The sequence below is a fragment of the Quercus suber genome, unplaced genomic scaffold (genome assembly GCF_002906115.3).
Source record: "Quercus suber isolate HL8 unplaced genomic scaffold, Cork oak 2.0 scaffold_525, whole genome shotgun sequence".
Lineage (NCBI taxonomy): Eukaryota > Viridiplantae > Streptophyta > Magnoliopsida > Fagales > Fagaceae > Quercus > Quercus suber.
Window position 1 is genome coordinate 320,479 of NW_027069974.1, and position 18,916 is coordinate 339,394.

The 18,916-nt window shown below is 38.1% G+C and overlaps 1 protein-coding gene across 1 annotated transcript; it reads right to left on the reverse strand.

Moving 5' to 3' along the window:
• Window positions 1-15,192: 15,192 nt before the first annotated feature.
• Window positions 15,193-18,161, reverse strand: LOC112020203 (cytochrome P450 71B34). Its single transcript, XM_024052762.2, has 2 exons — window positions 16,145-18,161; window positions 15,193-16,020 (listed from the first exon to the last, which is right to left on the reverse strand). Exons 1-2 carry the CDS (start codon window positions 17,048-17,050, stop codon window positions 15,406-15,408), a joined length of 1,521 nt encoding a protein of 506 aa, XP_023908530.1. The 5' UTR covers window positions 17,051-18,161; the 3' UTR covers window positions 15,193-15,405.
• Window positions 18,162-18,916: the final 755 nt, after the last annotated feature.

Here is an 18,916-nt window from a genome sequence, read left to right on the forward strand (position 1 = left end):
ATCTCGTCCTGAAGAAGGTTTCTTTGGCCACCAAAAATCCGACCCACGGAAAATTGGGACCAAATTGGGAAGGACCTTACAAGGTAATCAACTGCAAGAGGCAAGGGTCCTACTATTTGGAAGCCCTGGACGGAAGGAAGTTGGAGCACCAGTGGAACGTTGAACACCTAAGGAGGTACTATCAATAAAGGGTGATCAGGGACGAGCTATGAGGTGGACGAGATCCTTGGACGTTTGAAGTAATATGTTTAATGCTTTCCAGTACTTGCTTATTATTATTATGTCTTAAGTAAATAAGTATTTTATGCTGCTCATGGACGAAGTTATGTTGTATTTTTAATTCCCTAAAAGCACAAGCTCTTAAGCATGTGCCATGATGGTGGACGAATGATTACATAGTATGAATTTCTGAATATATATGTATGATTGTATGGGAATCCTCTATTTTCTATGATCCAAAATGATTCACGGAAGGCAAAAAGTCAAAGACGAGTAAAATCCTTGGATGCAAGGAAGTATCGTCTAAGAGCTTTCCTTTAGATAAGGATAAAGCAAGAATAAAGGTATGTCCGTCTAAGCTCAAAGGCGAGACAAACCTGAAGTACAATCGTCTACACCATGGACGAACAATGTGCTTGTGAAAACACCACAGGCCCACAGACGAATCTAACCAACTTAACAGTCCAACCCATGGACGAGCATTTGTGGGAAAATTTCATTAAGGACGAATAAATAGTCGTCCAAAACTTGAGCAACAATCAAATCTGCTGAAAAGACGTCATTCATGGACGAGTTTTACTTGAAAATGGACATCTCATGATGATATAAGAAGGAATCCGTCCATATGATCAAGACGAGATAAAACTTCTAAGAGGAAAAATCCCACTACAAAAATGGTATGGACAATATAAATGGAATTCATTCGCAAAGCATAAGGAATAATTGAACACAATGAACAATGATAAAGAAGGAACATTCATACATTCATAAAATTCATAGGGTAGACGACCACCATCCAAAAACCCTTAAAAAGTAATGAATACTTATCCATAATACTCGTCCATAAACTTGGACGAAGAAATTGTACTTGAATAGATTTAAAAAAAGAAGAAGTAAAAGCCCAAAACACTAGGGCACTTTTAAACAAAAAACATAAAAACTTTCTGAAGGATGAATTCAATTTGCTGGGTTTGTCTTCGGATCGTCCTGGTTCACCTCATTAGTGGCATCGTCCTCCACATTCACGTCCTCAGAACCCGTCATAAGCAAGGAACTTTCTGTGGCAAGAGGAATCTTAAATACATCGAAGTTCAAGAGGAATCTTGTATTCGTCAGACTTCTTGAAGGCTGATATGGCTTCTTCGCGTGCCTTCTCCAAGGATGAATTAAACTCTGAGACTTGTCCCTCCAAGTATGCGATGCGAGTATCTTTTTCAACAGCATCTGCCTTAAGTTCCTCAACCTCGTCCTTCAATTTCATCTCAATTCCTAGCAAACGGTTGATTTCATCTGTCAGCCTGATCACCTCCCCCTTTTTTAGCAAAACTTCATTGCTTAGCTCCTTAGCCTTCTCATTTGCCGTCTTGACCTCCTCAGCTAGTTCCTTGGCCTGGCACATCGCTGTATAAAACTTTGACATAGCCTATACATGGACGAATGAGAGTTAGCAAGATATATATATATATATATATATAAAAAAAAACAGCACAAGGACGAGTTAAGGTCCTACCTTAAAGAGGTCGTGGACGCCAGAACGTTCAAATTCTTTCACTGACATGTTGTAACATTGGTTAACTTCGTTGTCAGTGATGATTCCTTTGAACGTCCTCCATGCATACCCTTCGTCCAGCACCAAGTTAGAGGGACGATCTGATTGCTTTGACGGATGAGGCTTCCGAGAAGTCTTAGTTGAAGGTGCAGGATCAGTCTGAACAGGATGAACTACCTGGACGGGCTCCACATTGGTAGGAGACTCGTCCAGATTCACCGTAGGGGGAGGAGTGAATTTGGGACCTTGGGAAGAGAAGTCTGAGTGGTTTTTAGTTTTTTAGAATCTCGACGACTAGGAAGGTCGTCCAGGTCCACAGCACTTGAAATTTTCTTAGACTTCCTCTTCCCAGGATGGACGGAAGCCTTCTGGACGACTGGAGGCGCAGGAGCATCCTCGTCCCCACTAGTTATTGTTTTTTCTCTATTTTCTCTCATTGTAAATATTCCTACAATGAAGGAAATTAGTTAAAATGATAATAAAAAATAAATAATGTTAATAATAAAGATGGAAATGGAAGAAGCTGGACGATACTTACTCTTACGAGTAGTTTCTTCGTGGCTTAAATTCTCAGCAGTTGGTTCTAGACCAAGACCCCACGTGGCTAAACTGCTGAGAGTTACTAAATCGTGGAAAGTCCTTCTAGGGAAGGCACGTACACGGTCAATTCGTTCCAAGTAAGATTTGTTTAAACGTGGACGAGTAACAGCTGCACCAACAAAAGCAAGATAGTTAGACGAATGAAAGTTAGAGAATGTAAGGAATAAAATAAATAACATGAAAAGAAAACATACCCTCAGAACGAAGGTGACCTATGGGGCTGGTAAAAGGAGGGAAGGGGGCATTACTAACATCTGTTGGGTCCCCAGCCCAGTTACCAGAAATGATAAAAAATTCTTGTTTCCAGAGCCTATCAGACGAGCTACGGCCCTTTATTAAGCTATAGTGAGAGCCTCTGGATGAGAACTGGTAAAAACCAGTTGACTGTTTTATTTCTGAAGGCTTATAACAGTAGAGGAACTCGTCCACTGTTATAGGACGTTCCCCTTCCAGTGCCTCATGCCATAACACTTGCATGGCGACTATCGTCCTCCAACCATTGGGATTGAGTTGATTAGGACCAATACCTAACCTATGAAGAAGACCTCTACAAAAGGAATTTAGGGGAAACCTTAGACCAGCTAAGAGATAAGACGAGTATACTCCCAAACCAGAAGAATGTGAACAACACCACTTTCCTTCCCTGGGCAGACGAGATTTAAACTCGATAGGAATTTGGTATCTATCTACTAATGTTTTTAACGTAGGAGCGTCCAAAGTGGATGCTACCTCAGGTGCACAGCTATATATGATGTTTTCCTCTTCCTCCTCCTCGTCCTAAGAAGGGCTGGGTGGCTCTCTGGACGAGCTAGCCCCAGCTCCATAAGCCATTCTACGTTGCATTTCCTGAAATTCTTCTAAGGAAATGCCAGGCACCCCGGATGAATACTACTCGTCCGAGGAACTGCTACTTAAACTAGTACTACTCTCACCACTCTCATAACTTCCAGACGAGACGTCCTGATACTCATCTATTTCTCTCTCTATACTACTGGACGAAGACATAACTAAAGTAAAGGTCAAGACGAAAACCTAAAAAGAAGAGGAAGTACCTGAGAACTAGGACGAACGCTAGACGAGAATCTTGGACGAGATAGCGGAAGGAAGTTTATGAGAAAGGTGGAGGGCAAGAAAGAGAATGTGCCAATTTATAGGGCCCAGAAGTAGGGTCAGCGAAGCGACACCATCCACTAAGAAAATGACACGTGGCAATCGTGTGGGGAAATGTAATCGATTTAATTGCTCAACGAATTAAACCATGACACGTGGCTATGTGAGTGGGATAAAATCCCTATAATGTCCCTGGACGACGCCCTGGACAAGGGGGCAACTGATGGATAACAAAAAATCACATCCATGGTTCATCCAGATGGGTCGTCCATGAGAAACGGTTAGCCAAACAACTAGGCCGTCTCTTATTCGTCCAGATACCTCATCCTTGGGATGTTGGGCAATTGACCAAACTTCAGAGAGCCAAGTCGAGAGAATCGTCCATGTGCAAGGTGCATAGACGACCACACAACGGCACGACAAAGAGTCGTCCATGCGCAGAGCGCATGGACGACTACGCAAACACTTAGCAAATTTCGGGGCGGTTCATCGACCCGTGTTCATCGCCGCCAATCCCTCCCACGTATGTAACTTCCAATGGCGGTTATGGTTTTTTATAGTCGTTGAGGAGGTTATGTCCGGATTTCAAGATTCTAAGGGAAGTTATTGAACTAGTAACCGCCCTAGAATACCCTATATAAGGGCCGGTCTTAACCATGCAAAGGTATGAATTTCTTGAGATTTTACATTGAATAAAGTTGGAACTCCATTAGAAGAAAAAACTAACTTCATCATCGGAGGGTGTTTGGTCGGTTCGCCCCGGTCACCCTTTGACTGCTTTCTCTCTTTGTAGGCCTCCGCTAACGCTGTAGTCCACCGAAGCCGAAGTGTTCAACTAACTGATTCCATACATCATCAGCATCTATTGAGGTTTAATGAAGAAGCTCGACACAAGCTTGATATATTGAGATCTACAATTTCAAAATTCTCAGATCTGAAATTCGGCTCATGATGACTTGGATTGCTAGGGTTTCCCTCTCTACAACCCTAGACCATATAAAAGGCTCATTTTAAAGTCATCAAAGATACAAAGATTCAATTAGAAAACTCATACACTCTGTGAGAAGCTACTACGTATTGTGCGCCTTAGGCTTTTGTAAACAAGTGCTTCTTGATCTTCAACATGCTTTAAAGTGAAGAACTTTGTAACCAACAACAATCAATCAGTTGTTTAAAGTTAGTCATGTACTGGGATCTGTGCATGCGAAGAAGTCCTCTACAAGATCAAGTTTAATTAGGGATTGGAGTAAATGTTTAACTGTAGGTTGGTATTTTGGGATAGTCTATGGTAGTGGTAAGATTCATTATACTTGTAACCGCTTGTTCTTGATTAGTGGATTCTTGAAAATAGTGACTTGAAATTCATCTAGTGGGGTTTTTTTCCTTGTGAGAAGTTTTCTCTATTCGTCAATAAATCACCATGTCTATTTATTTTCCGTTGCATTTAGTTTATTTGGTAATTTATTGATGCTTCTACGTTTTGCATGTAATTTGACCTAATTAATCAACTTAAATAATTGAATTAATTAATCGGGGTCTATTTATAACCCAGCAACTCTCAATAGAAAAACAACTATGACTTTCACATTTAAAAAAAAGAAGAAAGAAGCTAATAACATTGTGCTAGTCGAACTCTTTAGGATGTATTTGAAATATCTTCCTTAAGTAGTATGTTATTATATTTGAAATGGGGAAAGATAGAGGAGAAGAGAGAGAGGGGAAGAGTACAGATATATACTAACATTCCAAACGCACACACTTTAAAACAATTTGATTATGTTGCTTAAGTTATATAGAAATTTTCGAATAATAAATATTAATTTGAATCGTTGTCATTTCTTTGACTCTTTCTCTTTAGTTATTCGAGAGTTATAAGTTTAGTGAATTGAGAACGGAACAAAAATGGGGAAGACTCAATTATCTTCTGAAAAGAGATTCAGTTATGTTGAATAGGCAATTATCTCATTCAAAAGTTTCTTCCAATTAAGCGCGCTGAGCATTTTTTTTTTCATAATGACAAGATCACTATAATTGATGCCATTCAGTTTGCCTCTATTTTTCCCAATTCAATTTAGTGGGGTGAATTTTCCAAAAAAATATTGAAGTTGAAAAAAAATAATAATAACTCCACAGTACAAGTACATAAAAGTAGGATTTTTTTTTTCTTTTCCTTAGTGGTATTAAAAAAAAAAGTGGTGGCAAGCTACAATACAAGTACATAATTTTATTTTTGGTAATAGGGATATATATATATATTAGACCAAAAAAAAAAAAATATATATATATATATATATATTAGACCAAAAAAAAAATATATATATATATATATATAACCAAATAAAACTTCGTCGCAGTTAACGATGCTCGATTCGAACAAAGTCCGTTAAAAAATAACCTCGAAGAGTCTCAAAAGCTGGTCAATCTCCACGTGCAGAGAGTCCAGAAAAACCAATCATGTTGGAGGGCGGTTCCTTTTTTGCTAGCACATCAGTACTTTTCTAAAGCAATGGCTGATCTTGGCTGAGATTTAAGTAAATAAAATTGGTAGTGTCACATTTAGAGATCGTTTGGCCAGTGCGTTGGGCATTGCGCATTTATATTTTTAATTTTTTTATTATTATTTTTTTTTCTTTTTTTTGGTAAAGAAAGGAAATTAAAACAAGCTAAACTGAGACCACAGCCTCAGGACAGACCCTGGGCATGGTCACACTAGACAACTCTGATCTGAAAAAACTAACAATGTCCAAAGGTGGACTTAAGAAAAAAGCAAAAGGTCTCTCTTGAACAGCACCCATCCTGGCAAGCTTGTCAGCACTCCTATTCGCTTCACGGTAGCAGTGATTGAACCTGATCCTAGGAATACGGCTAGCCAACTGCTTACAATCATTTACCAAAGGCGTGATTAGGCTGCTAGAGCAAACCGGGGAAGTAATGACATCTAAGACAGCTCTCGCATCCAGCTCCACTTCAACAGCGCTAAAATTATGCTCAACACATAAGGTTAGGCCATCCCGAAGCCCCCATAACTCAGCTTGAAAACTGGTTGTGATACCAATATTTCTTGCAAAGCCCACAAGCCAATTCCCTTCCTCATCCCGAATAACTCCCCCACCTCCTGCCAAACCGGGGTTTCCTAACGACGAACCGTCAGTATTGAGCTTCACCCAACCACGTGTTGGCCTTTCCCACCTGATCTGCTTCATTATCTGAGCTGTTGTCACCTTTGGAAAATAAGCACAATAAAAATATTCCCTAGCCCTTTGAATTATTTCTTTAGCCAGGTTCAGATTAGAATTCTTGCTTTTAAAAACCACATGATTTCTATTATTCCAAATCAACCAAATAGCAAAAGGAAACAGCACCTTCCACGGGATGGCACATCTTGCATCCCCTCTCTCAACAGTACAGTTTTCAGCCAACCATGTATGAAAATTTTGAGAAAAGAACGTGTTGCTATCAGCAGGTATTCCAATATCATTCCAGGTTCTCATACTTACTGGACAATCCCTTAAAGCATGGGAAATAGTTTCGACATCACTGTGACACAAAGGGCATGCTAAGTCCATCACCAACCCCCTACCCACCAGGCGTTCTTTTACACCAATGCTGTCATGGCAGCACTTCCAAAGAAAAGACTGTATTCTAGGAAGCATATTAATAGTCCAAACCCACTTACCATGAAATTGGCGCGGCGCTCCTAACTCAGCAGCCTGTCTATAAGCACTCTTCAAATCAAAATCTCCATCTCGTGACCCTATCCATATCAATCTATCTTGACTAGCACTAGTCATGGCAAAAGGGGTTGCCTGAATTTCCTTCTTAATGCACTGAGGAAGCTCAAAAGGAATCCTTTCCCAGTTCCATCCCATTGCGGTGACCATATCTTTTACTTTATCTTCTTCACTAGCTAGGGGCAGGGGTCCTTGAATTAATTGCCTCACCGGTCCCTGATTCAACCACTTGTCATGCCAAAAGCTGATGTTACTATTTCTGCCAGGCAGCCATCGAATACCTTGAAGAAAAACATTCTTCCCTTTCTTCATACCAGACCAGATTTGAGAGCATGGCAATTTGTCACTACTTCTAGATCGGATTCTTTGCTGAGTGCAATACTTATTCTTTAAAACTCTGGCCCAAAGAGATTCACTCTCCGTATGGAATCTCCAATTCAACTTAGATAACAAAGCAATGTTCCTGCCCCTGGCCGATTGTAGACCCAAACCCCCTTCCGCCTTAGGTCTCGTTATCTTATCCCATCCAACCCAATGCACTTTCTTAGCTTGCTCAGTTGACCCCCAAAGGAAATTTTTGTTAACTCGGTCAATTCCATCTAGAATTTTGCTTGGTAGTTGGGCACACTGCATCACATAATTTGGAATGGTAGACGATGAGGCTTGAACCAACACTGATCTTCCAGCAAGGGAGAGCATGTTAGCCTTCCAACCTGACAATTTCTGTTTGACCCTCTCTAGAACAAAGTTAAAATCCTGGTTAGATGATCCTTGACTTTTGATGGGAATTCCAAGGTATCTCCCCAAGCTGGGGGTAGACTGAATACCAAGAATGTCACTGAAGGATTCCCTTGTATCCCTATCAACATTGGGCGAGTAAAAAACTCTCGATTTAGCTTCACTTACCATTTGCCCCGTGGTATCACAAAATTGATCAAGCACATCCCGAATAGTGGAACAGTTGGTCAGATCAGCTCTAGCAAATAGAACAATATCGTCCGCAAAGAATAGATGTGAAAAAGCCGGACCTCCTCTTGAAGCCTTAACTGGAGTCCAGCACTTTGCCTCACATTTTTCAGCAATAATATGCCCAAGATAATCTATGCAAAGGATAAAAAGGTAAGGAGAGAGAGGGTCTCCTTGCCTAATACCCCTTGAAGGTCTAAACTCTTCAAGACAGCCCCCATTGAAAAGAATTGAAGTACTAACAGAAGTGACGCAGCTCATAATGATGTCAATAAGTCTTACCGGAATGTTAGCTCGATGTAGTGTATCTCTGATAAAACTCCACTCCAACTTATCATAAGCTTTTTCGAGATCTATTTTAATAGCCATGTTCCCTACACTCCCCCTTTTCCTACTAATAGTGTGTATTAACTCCTGAACAATTATAACATTATCTGTCCCTTTTCTTCCTGGCACAAAAGCTGATTGAAATGGGGAAACAATCCCACTCAGAAAAGGTCTTAACCTGGCCACAATTATCTTAGTAATTATCTTGTAGACTGTATTACATAGACTGATGGGTCTATAATTTCCAATACTCTCAGGCCCTTGAATTTTTGGAATGAGGGCTATATGAGTCTTGTTTAAATAACCAGGGACTTTCCTATCCTCAAACACCTTTTTAATTTCTGCCTTAACTGAGTCTCCCACCACTAACCAATACCTTTGGAAAAAACTTGCATGCAACCCATCCGGCCCTGGGGCTTTGTAAGCTTTCAACGACCAAAGAGCAGCTTTAATCTCCTCATCAGTCACATCACCGTCCAAACTACTCTTTTCCTCCTCAGTCAAACCGAGTTGCCACTTAGATTGACTCGGAATAGCCCAAGAGACTTGGTTGTGAGACGTAGTGTAAAGTTCCATAAAGCTTTTCCTGATGTGCACCATAACCTCTTTTTCATCTAACAGCCACTCACCGACACTGTTCTTGATCGCTAGAATTTTGTTTCTTTTTCTTCTTACTATGGCTGACATGTGGTAAAATGATGTATTTCGGTCACCAAAAACCATCCAATTTAATCTTGATTTTAAAGCCCATAATTCTTCTTCTTGAGCAAGCACTAACTCCAGGTCAGACTGGAGGTTCTTCTCCAAATCAATGAGAGAAGCCGAAGGTCGCACTGCAATAGCCCGCTGGGTCCCATTCAACCGAGCCATGAGATTCTTCTTTCTTGCAAAAATATTCCCAAATTGAGTCTTATTCCAATGGTCCGCATTATTTGAGAACCTTTCGATAGCCTCTGATAAAGGGGCTGAATTCTTCCAAGCATTTGAAACCACTGACGGAAAGGTTGGATCAGAAAACCAAAAGCTCTGAAACTTAAAAGGCCTCTCCAAAACCAAAGTAGGTCTAGGCCTGGACTCCATCAACACCGGACAATGATCAGAGAAGCAACGGGTAAGGTGCATGACTCTGGCCTCCGGAAAGAGATTATACCACCCCGGGTTAACAAAGAAGCGATCAATCCTTTCCTGAATCAGATCCCTTACACCTCTACGGTTCGACCAAGTAAATCTCGGCCCCGAAAACCCCAAATCAATCATATTGCACCTGTCTAAGCAATCCTTAAAAAGAAGAGACCTGTTTACACTGATACTTCTCCCACCAAACTTGTCATTATCACAAAGAGGCTCATTGAAATCCCCAGCAATAACCCAAGGAAGATTATGGGATTCTGCTACACTACATAAATTATTCCATAATATAGACCTTTCAACCAGCCTAGGACTAGCATACACAGCAGAAAAAATCCAAGTAAAATTAGAATTACGGACCTTGACTGAAACGTGAATCTCCTGCTCCGTGGTAGCAAGTTGAACCACCTCCACCTTTTCCGAATTCCACAGCACCCACAAACCTCCGGAACGGCCAATGGTGTCTGTGTGAATAGCACCATCATACGGAAGCCTATTGGTTATTTCTTTGGCCCTCTCACCCCCTAGCCGAGTCTCCATTACTACAAATAAAGCTGGATCATGAACTCTCGTCAACTCCCGAACATGATTCTGAAAATTGGGCTTCAGAACGCCCCTACTGTTCCACACAATAATATTCATGGTGATGGATTAAAGGTGAGAATAGTGTACCCTTCAATTCGAAGACGGATGCTCGCATCCTTCCTCAAACTCCATCCTATCTGCCTGAGCATCACCTTCAACCGCCCTTTCCCTAACACCAAAGCCAGGCAAAAGACCCACATTCCTAGAATCATCTTGCATGACATGATCCTCAGATCGGACTCTAAATTTGTTAGACAAACCTGAAGTATCATTGTGAACCCCCTGATTCTCCAACTGTTGATCAACATCAGCACTACCTCTACAGTCTTTCTCTCCAATAGTCTGCCTCTCGGACTCGCTCACGACACTGCGATCACTAATTCCAGGTTCTTTCTCACCCTTTCTTCTAGATTGAACACCCATCTCGGTCTCTGATGATGCTGAGAAGTGGAACTTCGGATCTATGTTAGATTGGGAAATCTTTGTCAAGGAGAAAACAGGACATAATGGAGCTCTGTTTGTTGAAGACGGTGCTTCTATATTCGAGAACACTCTCAAACGGGCAATTCCCTTCTTACCCCTTACTGAACCATTAGCATTTGTCTTCACCGTGGCCCCCATACTAGCATTCACTTCGGTCTGACCCACAAACTTAGGCCCATGAATAACTTTTCTAGGAACTACCGGGCCTGCCTTACGCTTCCCATCTCTCTTTAGGCCAAGCCCATCCTCCCTAGTCTTACTATTTAGCCCAGGAGAGTAATTAGCTCGAAAAGAAGGCCTTACTTGATCCTGTTGAAAAGCCTTGCTGGCAGATGTACTCCCATTCTTTGGATTTTTATTCCCATTCTTCCTCCTGGTGACCACTACCCATGGTCCATATTTGTCCTCATCTGTCGTACCAACACTACCAACCTGTACTGTATCACCTCCTCCTTGTGCATGCGTGGGGACCACATCTTCATGCACCATGCATGTTGTACTGTCTGTGTTACTCAACGTGCTAGCCTCCACCCGCTCCTTAGGCGATGTAGCTCGGAGCAGGTACAAGCAATCTTCCTTCCGGTGTCCAATCCGGCCACACAAGAAACACAACTTATGAATGCCCTCATAACTGATTGGCTGTTCTAATCCACCAATATTCACCGATGTAATTAGCGGCTTCTCAACGTCAACTTGAAGACATAACCTTGCATACCTTCCCCTCGCTTCTGTAGCCGTATGTGTGTCTATCCTCAAAACATTCCCAATGGCTTTACCGATTTGCTTGAGCACTTCCAGCTCATAATATTCAATAGGTAGCTCTGTTAATCTAACCCAGACTGCAACAGATGAAATATTGGCTGTTGAAGGTTTAAAGTTTGGCTCCCATGGTCTAATGGACAGAAAATGTTCTCCAATAAACCATGGGCCCTTCTCCAAAACTTCTGAGAAATCTTCCTTCAGCCCAAACCGGACAAGATAGAATTCCTTCCCTAAATCAATAATATCCATCCTTCCCGATGGTCTCCACAAAGCAGTAAGCCTAGCTTGCAAAAAATGAAAACCCACTGACCTGCCATAAACTTTAACGATCAATGAGTTCACCCAAGGTGCTCTAATCCGTTGTTTCACCTCTTTGGATAACGTAACTGCTGCAAAACCATTTTGCAGTTCAGCCACCTCTTCATCAGAGTCCTCATCAGCTTCCATATGCCCATATAACTCAAAAGCCTGATTATAGGCTCCTGGTATTTCTCCCAAAAGTTTGTCTTTGAATGACAAACTACTCCTCCCAGCTCTATCCTGCCTAATAGACTCCTCTTCTCTATTTAGATTGTAATCCGCGTGGTGAACATCCTTGACTTTCTTGTTACTACGGGCTAGCTCTACTTCTTCTTCCCTAGAGAGAAACCGGTTATTAGAGGCGCTCTCCATTTTCTTACAAGTTGATACTGTCACATTGCCTATTTCGTTTCAAATGTTTAGTCCAATTATTATTATTTTTTTTTCATTTCATGCATTTTCAGCTTTTCCAGCCACTTTTTTACTGTAGCAATACTGTTGCGGTTACTGTTTATTGAACAGTAGCCACAACGTGTGACTTTTTCACACAAATTTTACTTTTCATAGACCCACAAATTTCACTTTTCAACAACTTTTTCATTAAAAATGGGTCCCACAATACTATTTACACATTTAAAAATTATTTGTTACAGTGTTTTTCAGTTTTTAATTTATTACGTAGGACCCATTATAAGAAAACGTTGTCTTGGGAATGTGATATTGAACATATGAGACCAGCTAAAACAATAATAATAATAATAATAATAATAATAATAATAAAATAAAAAGTTGATTTGTTATTTGTGTGGGGACAAATAATCTATGTAATATTAGATAATATGTGGTGCTAATAAGTGTACTTAGAATAATGGTTAGTAATTTATTTTTAAAAAAATTTAACATTATTTTTATAGAAAATAAAAAAAGGTTTTCAAAACATTAATTGTTTTTTCTTCTTTTCTCGTAATTTTAAAAAAAAAAATAAATTGTTAACTATTGCTATAAGAGCATAAATTAGCATGTTCAGATAATATTCAGTTGAAGTGATTTTTATTATGTAGGACCCATTATAAGAAAATGTTGTCTTCAAAATGTAAAATTGAACACATGGAACAACCTAATATAATAATAAAATAAAAAGTTGATTTGTCATTTGTGTGGGGGCAAATAATCAATGTAATATTAGATAATATTACAATAGTGGAAGTGATTTTTATTATGTAGGCTCCATTATAAGAAAATGTTGTCTTCAAAATGTAAAATTGAACACATGGAACAACCTAATATAATAATAAAATAAAATAAAATAAAAAGTTGATTTCTCATTTGTGTGGGGGCAAATAATCAATGTAATATTAGATAATATTACAATAGTCGAAGTGATTTTTATTATGTAGGCCCCATTATAAGAAAATGTTGTCTTAGGAATTGAAATTGAACACATGAGACAAGCTAACATAATAATAAAATAAAATAAAGTTGATTTGTCACTTGAGTGGGCAAATAATCTTTGTAATATAATATATTAATATTATATACTGTATGATTTTTGGGGAGGCCGAGGGGGCAATTATCCCCTTTCCTCCACCCTTGGGTCCAACTTATTTGCATCCCCAATAAGTATGCGTATAATAAGGTGCATGTATCAATTTATTAATATTTTCTCTTAAGACCTTTATAAAGACATTTTGAAAAGCATCCATTTAACTTTGGTCATTTTAGCCTCTCATGTGACTCTAGAATCTCAATGAAGTCTGCCGACGTTGCCCAAGGATGCTGACTTTGATTCCCTTAACTGAATGTTGAAAATCTTTATGCCCTTATCACAAGAACAGATCATTTAGTTTTTTGTTAAAATTTTTTTACTTAATGTGTGCTAAAATATATTTGTACTTTTAACAAAATAAAAAGTAGAAAAAAAAAAATATAGAAGTGAAATTTTAAAAGAATGAACGTAAAAATTATAAGCTAGAAATTAATGCTAAAACTTGATGTCAAACTCACCTATGTGTCTTTGTTATCTTGCAAACTAAACTTGCATATCTATGTGATGTAGAAAAAAAATTCGTGAATGTCATGTACTCTGTTGGTCATAGCAAAGAGTCCCTTGTAACCAAACTTCAATATTTATTTTTGCATCCATCTTTGTTTCCATCTATAATAAAATGTCAATCATCAAAAAAATCTAGAATAAGATGTCAGACTGTGTCCTCACCAAATCTTAGAGGGCTTAAGCCATAAACTGTCCAAGAGTTCTCATGCTCTTAGCTGTTTCAATGAAGGATACTTATTGTTGATGGCAGGGTTGGTCTTTATGCTCTTAGCTGTTTCAATGAAGGATACTTAGCTGTTTCAATGAAGGATACTTATTGTTGATGGCAGGGTTGGTCCTTATGCTCTTAGCTGTTTCAATGAAGGATACTTATTGTTGATGGCAACCATGTTGATTTCTTTAACACGGCTTTGTTTTATATCCTTGTTGCCTCAATCATTAGTTATTAAAAGTAGTTGGACTTCCACTTGCTTGGCTTGCTCTCACACCTTATAATATTTTCCCACTTTTGTTTCTTACCTAGCCCACCATTATTTGTTTTGCTGTTATTATATGCTCATCAATCAATCATTATTTTCACATTAAAAAAAAAAAATCACTATTTGTTTTGCTGTTATATGCTCATCAATCAAGGGTAATGATACTCTCACTAGCATTTTCTTACATCTGATTTTTATATCCACTTTCATATTTTAAATGTATTTTTACTTTTTAAAATGTGGACATTTCACATTTCTATATTAATTATGGACATTTGTATAAATAATGGAGGCAAACTAATTAATTAGAGTCATTAGATAGAAGTCTTATTTCCTTTCTTTTTTTTCTTTTTTTTTTTTTTTGATAATTTAATAGTTAGAAAAATAACAATTTGAACCCTAAATGCTTCTGTTAAAAACACCAAAAAACATCAACTTCTTGAATTACAATACTATTTGCAGAAGTCTTATTTCTTGGATTTTCAAAGATGGTTTATAAGATCTGGCGTTTATTCTAAAAATAAAAATAAAAGATGGTTTATAAGGCAAGGTTGATTTCTTGATCAAAATGAGGCTTTCTTCCTTTTATTTCACTTAGCTCCATACAGTTTGGAGTCTAAAGAAAATTTGCTCGCCTAGCCGCTGCTCTGTTGTCCAAAACAGTTGATTGAATGAAATAATTATGCCAAGCCTTCATGATGCTGAATAGAAACCATCAGGCCCAAAAATACTTTAAAATACTTTATATTCTACTAATTGTGATATACCATGTGTTTTTTTTTTTTTTTTTAATTTTATTTTTTATAAGAAAAATAAAATAAATACATGACAAATTGTGCAATGAAATATAAAGTGGACTAGAAAAAGTAGCTTTGTATTCCATAACATTGCCATAGGAAATATAGACAAACACAAATTATCTTCCACTTCCTGCCATTTATTTATAAGAAAGGATAAATGATCCATGATTGCAAAAGCCAAAACATACATGCTGATTGGCCACCATTTATTTCAAAGTGCTTATGTAATTTACATAAATGATCCATGATTGGAATGGAGTGAGATGGGGGAGAGAAGAAAGGGAGGGGAAGAGTGCTGACATATACTAATATTTTAAAACAATTTGATTGGCACAAGGTTCAAAGCTGTTTTCTTACTGGTAGTAAGGCTAAGACCAGCTCCCTCTTCCATGCTGATATCTTCCTCTTTCATCCCATCAGGTAATTTCCAATTGAAACAATATAAAAGATTTGCAAGTGCAAGCTCAATTGTTGTTGTTGCCATATATATCCCAGGACAACCTCTTCGACCAGATCCAAATGTCAATAACTCAAAATTTTGACCTTTATAATCAATGGAGTTATCCATGAACCTTTCTGGGATGAATTCTTCTGGGTTCTCCCAGTATTTAGGATCTCGTCCTATGGCCCAAGCATTAACTTGTACTAACATTTTTGGGTAAATGTCATAACCATTGATCTTAAAGTGTGACATGGTTTCTCTTGGAAGAAGTAGAGTTGCCGGAGGATGCAATCTAAAAGTTTCTTTAACTATCATCTTTAGATAATGAAGGTGGTCAGTGTCGCTTTCAGTGACTTTCCCTTTATTTCCAATGAAATTTCTAACTTCATCTTGTGCTTTTTTCATCAATCTAGGGTTCTTAGCAAGCTCTGCCATCGCCCATATCATGGTAATTGCACCAGTGTCAACTCCACCTAAAAATATATTCTGATAAACAAAAAATAGTAACAGGTAAGTAGATGAACATGGGCTAATTTGATAAGGTAAGTAAAGTTAAAAAATAAATAAAAAAACAAAAAAACATGGGATTAGTAAAAGACTGGCAGCTTACCAAGAGGACTGCCTTAATGTTATGTTTTGTGAACCGAGCATCATCGCCAGACTCAGCTTGCTCCCTTTCAATTCTCAGTAGCACATCGATAATGTCTTCATGCTCTGGTTTTGTCCTCTCAGGATCAAGATGGAGATCAATGACCTGTTGGAATAAAGTATCCAACTCATGAAAAACCCTTTCAAGCCTTTTAAATCTACCAGATAAAGTGTCTATAATCCATCCCACGAAGGGCAAGAATTCAGATGCATTGTAGCTTCCTATCATGGACTCTACCTCATGAACCACTGCTTGAAACCTTTCATTGTCTAAACCACTCCCGCGAAAACTCCTACCAAAACCAATCCTAAAAGTTATACTTGCAGTGAGGGCAAACAACTTCTCAGAAAGATCAACAGGGGTTGCAGAAGATGCATAGTGAGATATAGAATCAATAAACAAAGCAACTTCTTCTTCCCTAATGAACTGATAGGACTGCACCCTCTTCACGCTAAAAAGCTCAAGAACACATATTTTCCTTATCTCTCTCCAGTAATCACCATAAGGTGAAAAAGCCATGTCCCTATAATTGTAGGAAAAAACTTTAGAGCAAGCTAAGGGAGGTCTACTGCAACAGGCAAGATCATGAACTTTTAAGACTTCTCTCGCAGCATCAGCAGAAGATATTATGACAGTTGTTATGCCACTGAGTTGAAGGAGCATCACAGAGCCATATTTCTTGGAAAGTTGCCACATAGATTGGTGAGGCAACACACCAAGTTGGTGCAAGTTACCTATAATAGGGAGCTTAGGAGGGCTTGGTGGAAGGTTCTTTGAACTCTGCTCATCCATCTTTTTTTTAATGAGAAACAGAAGAGGGAGAACAAGCAGAAGAGGAAGCCATAAAGGTATGCTATCAAGAGCCATTGAAGCTATATCTTTTATTCTTTTTTGATAGGTAAAGTTATATCTTTTATGTCAAGTTAGTAAGTGTCCTCTAAAATTGTTCACCTATAAATAGCCCGAGATACCAGACTGAACTAAAAAAAATCTGTATGTAAATTTTTTGTCCCCATTAGGCAGTATAATATACTAAAAAGGGAAAAATATTGCTTCACACTATTACTTACACCTATCCATGGTTTTGAAATAAGAATCTGTACGTAAGTTTTTTGTCCCCATTAGGCGGTATGATATACTCAAAAGAGAAAAATATTGCTTCTCACTATTTCTTACACCTACCCATGGTTTTGAAATTCGGATTGGACCGTACGGTCCAACCGGGTTAACCAAAAACCGTTTCTTGAAATGGTTTTGTGCAAGTGACCATTACTCAAAAAAAAAAAAAAATACTAGCTAATAAAAGGGAAATTCAGACAGAAAAAGACCAATAAAAGATAATAAATTGACAAAACTCCCAATTATTTTTATCATCAGTAAGCTTAACATTACTTCAAAGTTTCTATCAAACATTTTCACAAACATCTTGTGTGTATTTCTAAAATCAACATTAAAATAAAATAGAACATTGAGTTACTGCCAAACCCAAATGATGAAAATGAATTATTGTTATATTTAAACCAATGGTGGTATATATGGTGAGAAGCATAACCGGAAATGGTGGTGTCGCGGTGCAAGCAGAAGCTTGGCCACGGCTGGACTTGACAGAGCGAAACAACAGAGACCTAAAGAGAGGAGAAGCACCGCCAGTGGTGGTGGTCGTGTGAGCCTTGGAGGCTTCCAGTTGTAGCCATGGTCATGGAGAATCGGGCCAGTGGCTGTGCCGTGAAGAGAGAGAGAGTAAATTTTGAATGTTAGTATTTTGTTTCAGAGGAGATACAATACAGGGATTGAAATTGTCTTTTTACAATTTGATAATAGGTCAAATTTAAGAGCCATTGGATTGAATAAACGGATGATATTTAAGCCATTTGAACGGATGAAATTGTCTCTTGCTATTTCTGCGTTTTTGCCTTCTCTGTCTTCCTCTCTTCTCTTGTTTATTTCTTGTTTTTTGCCTTCTCATATACTCAACCTCACTGTCAACCACAGCCTTTATTCTTAGGCTTCGATTTTAATTCGGTGGACACAACAATGTTTTTCCTTTCTCAATTTTCTAGGCTTCTAGCTTTATTAGTTTATATTTTATTTTTAAAATTTCGTGGGGGGTATGTGTAAAGTGCCAGAGCCTTGGGTCTCTGGACAAAAGACAAAAGTTGAGTGGGAGACAGAGCAATAACCACTGCTTTAGGCAAAGCAACAAATTATATTTTATTTCTTTCTTAATTATCTAGGCTTCTAGCTTTAGTTTATATATTATTTTTAAAATTTCATGAGGGAAGACAAAAGTTGAGTGGGAGACAAACCAATAATCACTGCTGCTACTGTTCAATTTTATTTTTAGAAAAACCGGAAATATCTATTAACTTTTTTAAAAAAAAATTAATTTCATGCAAAATTTCTATTAACTTTGAAGGAGTATTATTTTTACAATATTTTTATAATAAATTATTAATGATTGCATTTTTATAACAAATTATATTTTATTCCTTTCTCAATTTTTTAGGCCCTTAGCTTTAATTTATATATTATTTTTAAAATTTAATGGGAAATGGGTAAAGTACCAGAGCCTTGGTTCTTTCAACAAAAGACAAAAGTTGAGTGGGAGACAAGCCAATAACCACCGCTGTTACTGTTTATTTAAAAAAAAAAAACCGGAAATATCTATTAACTTTTTTTTTTCAATTAATTTCATGTAAAATGTCTATTAACTATTGATAGATATTATGTTTA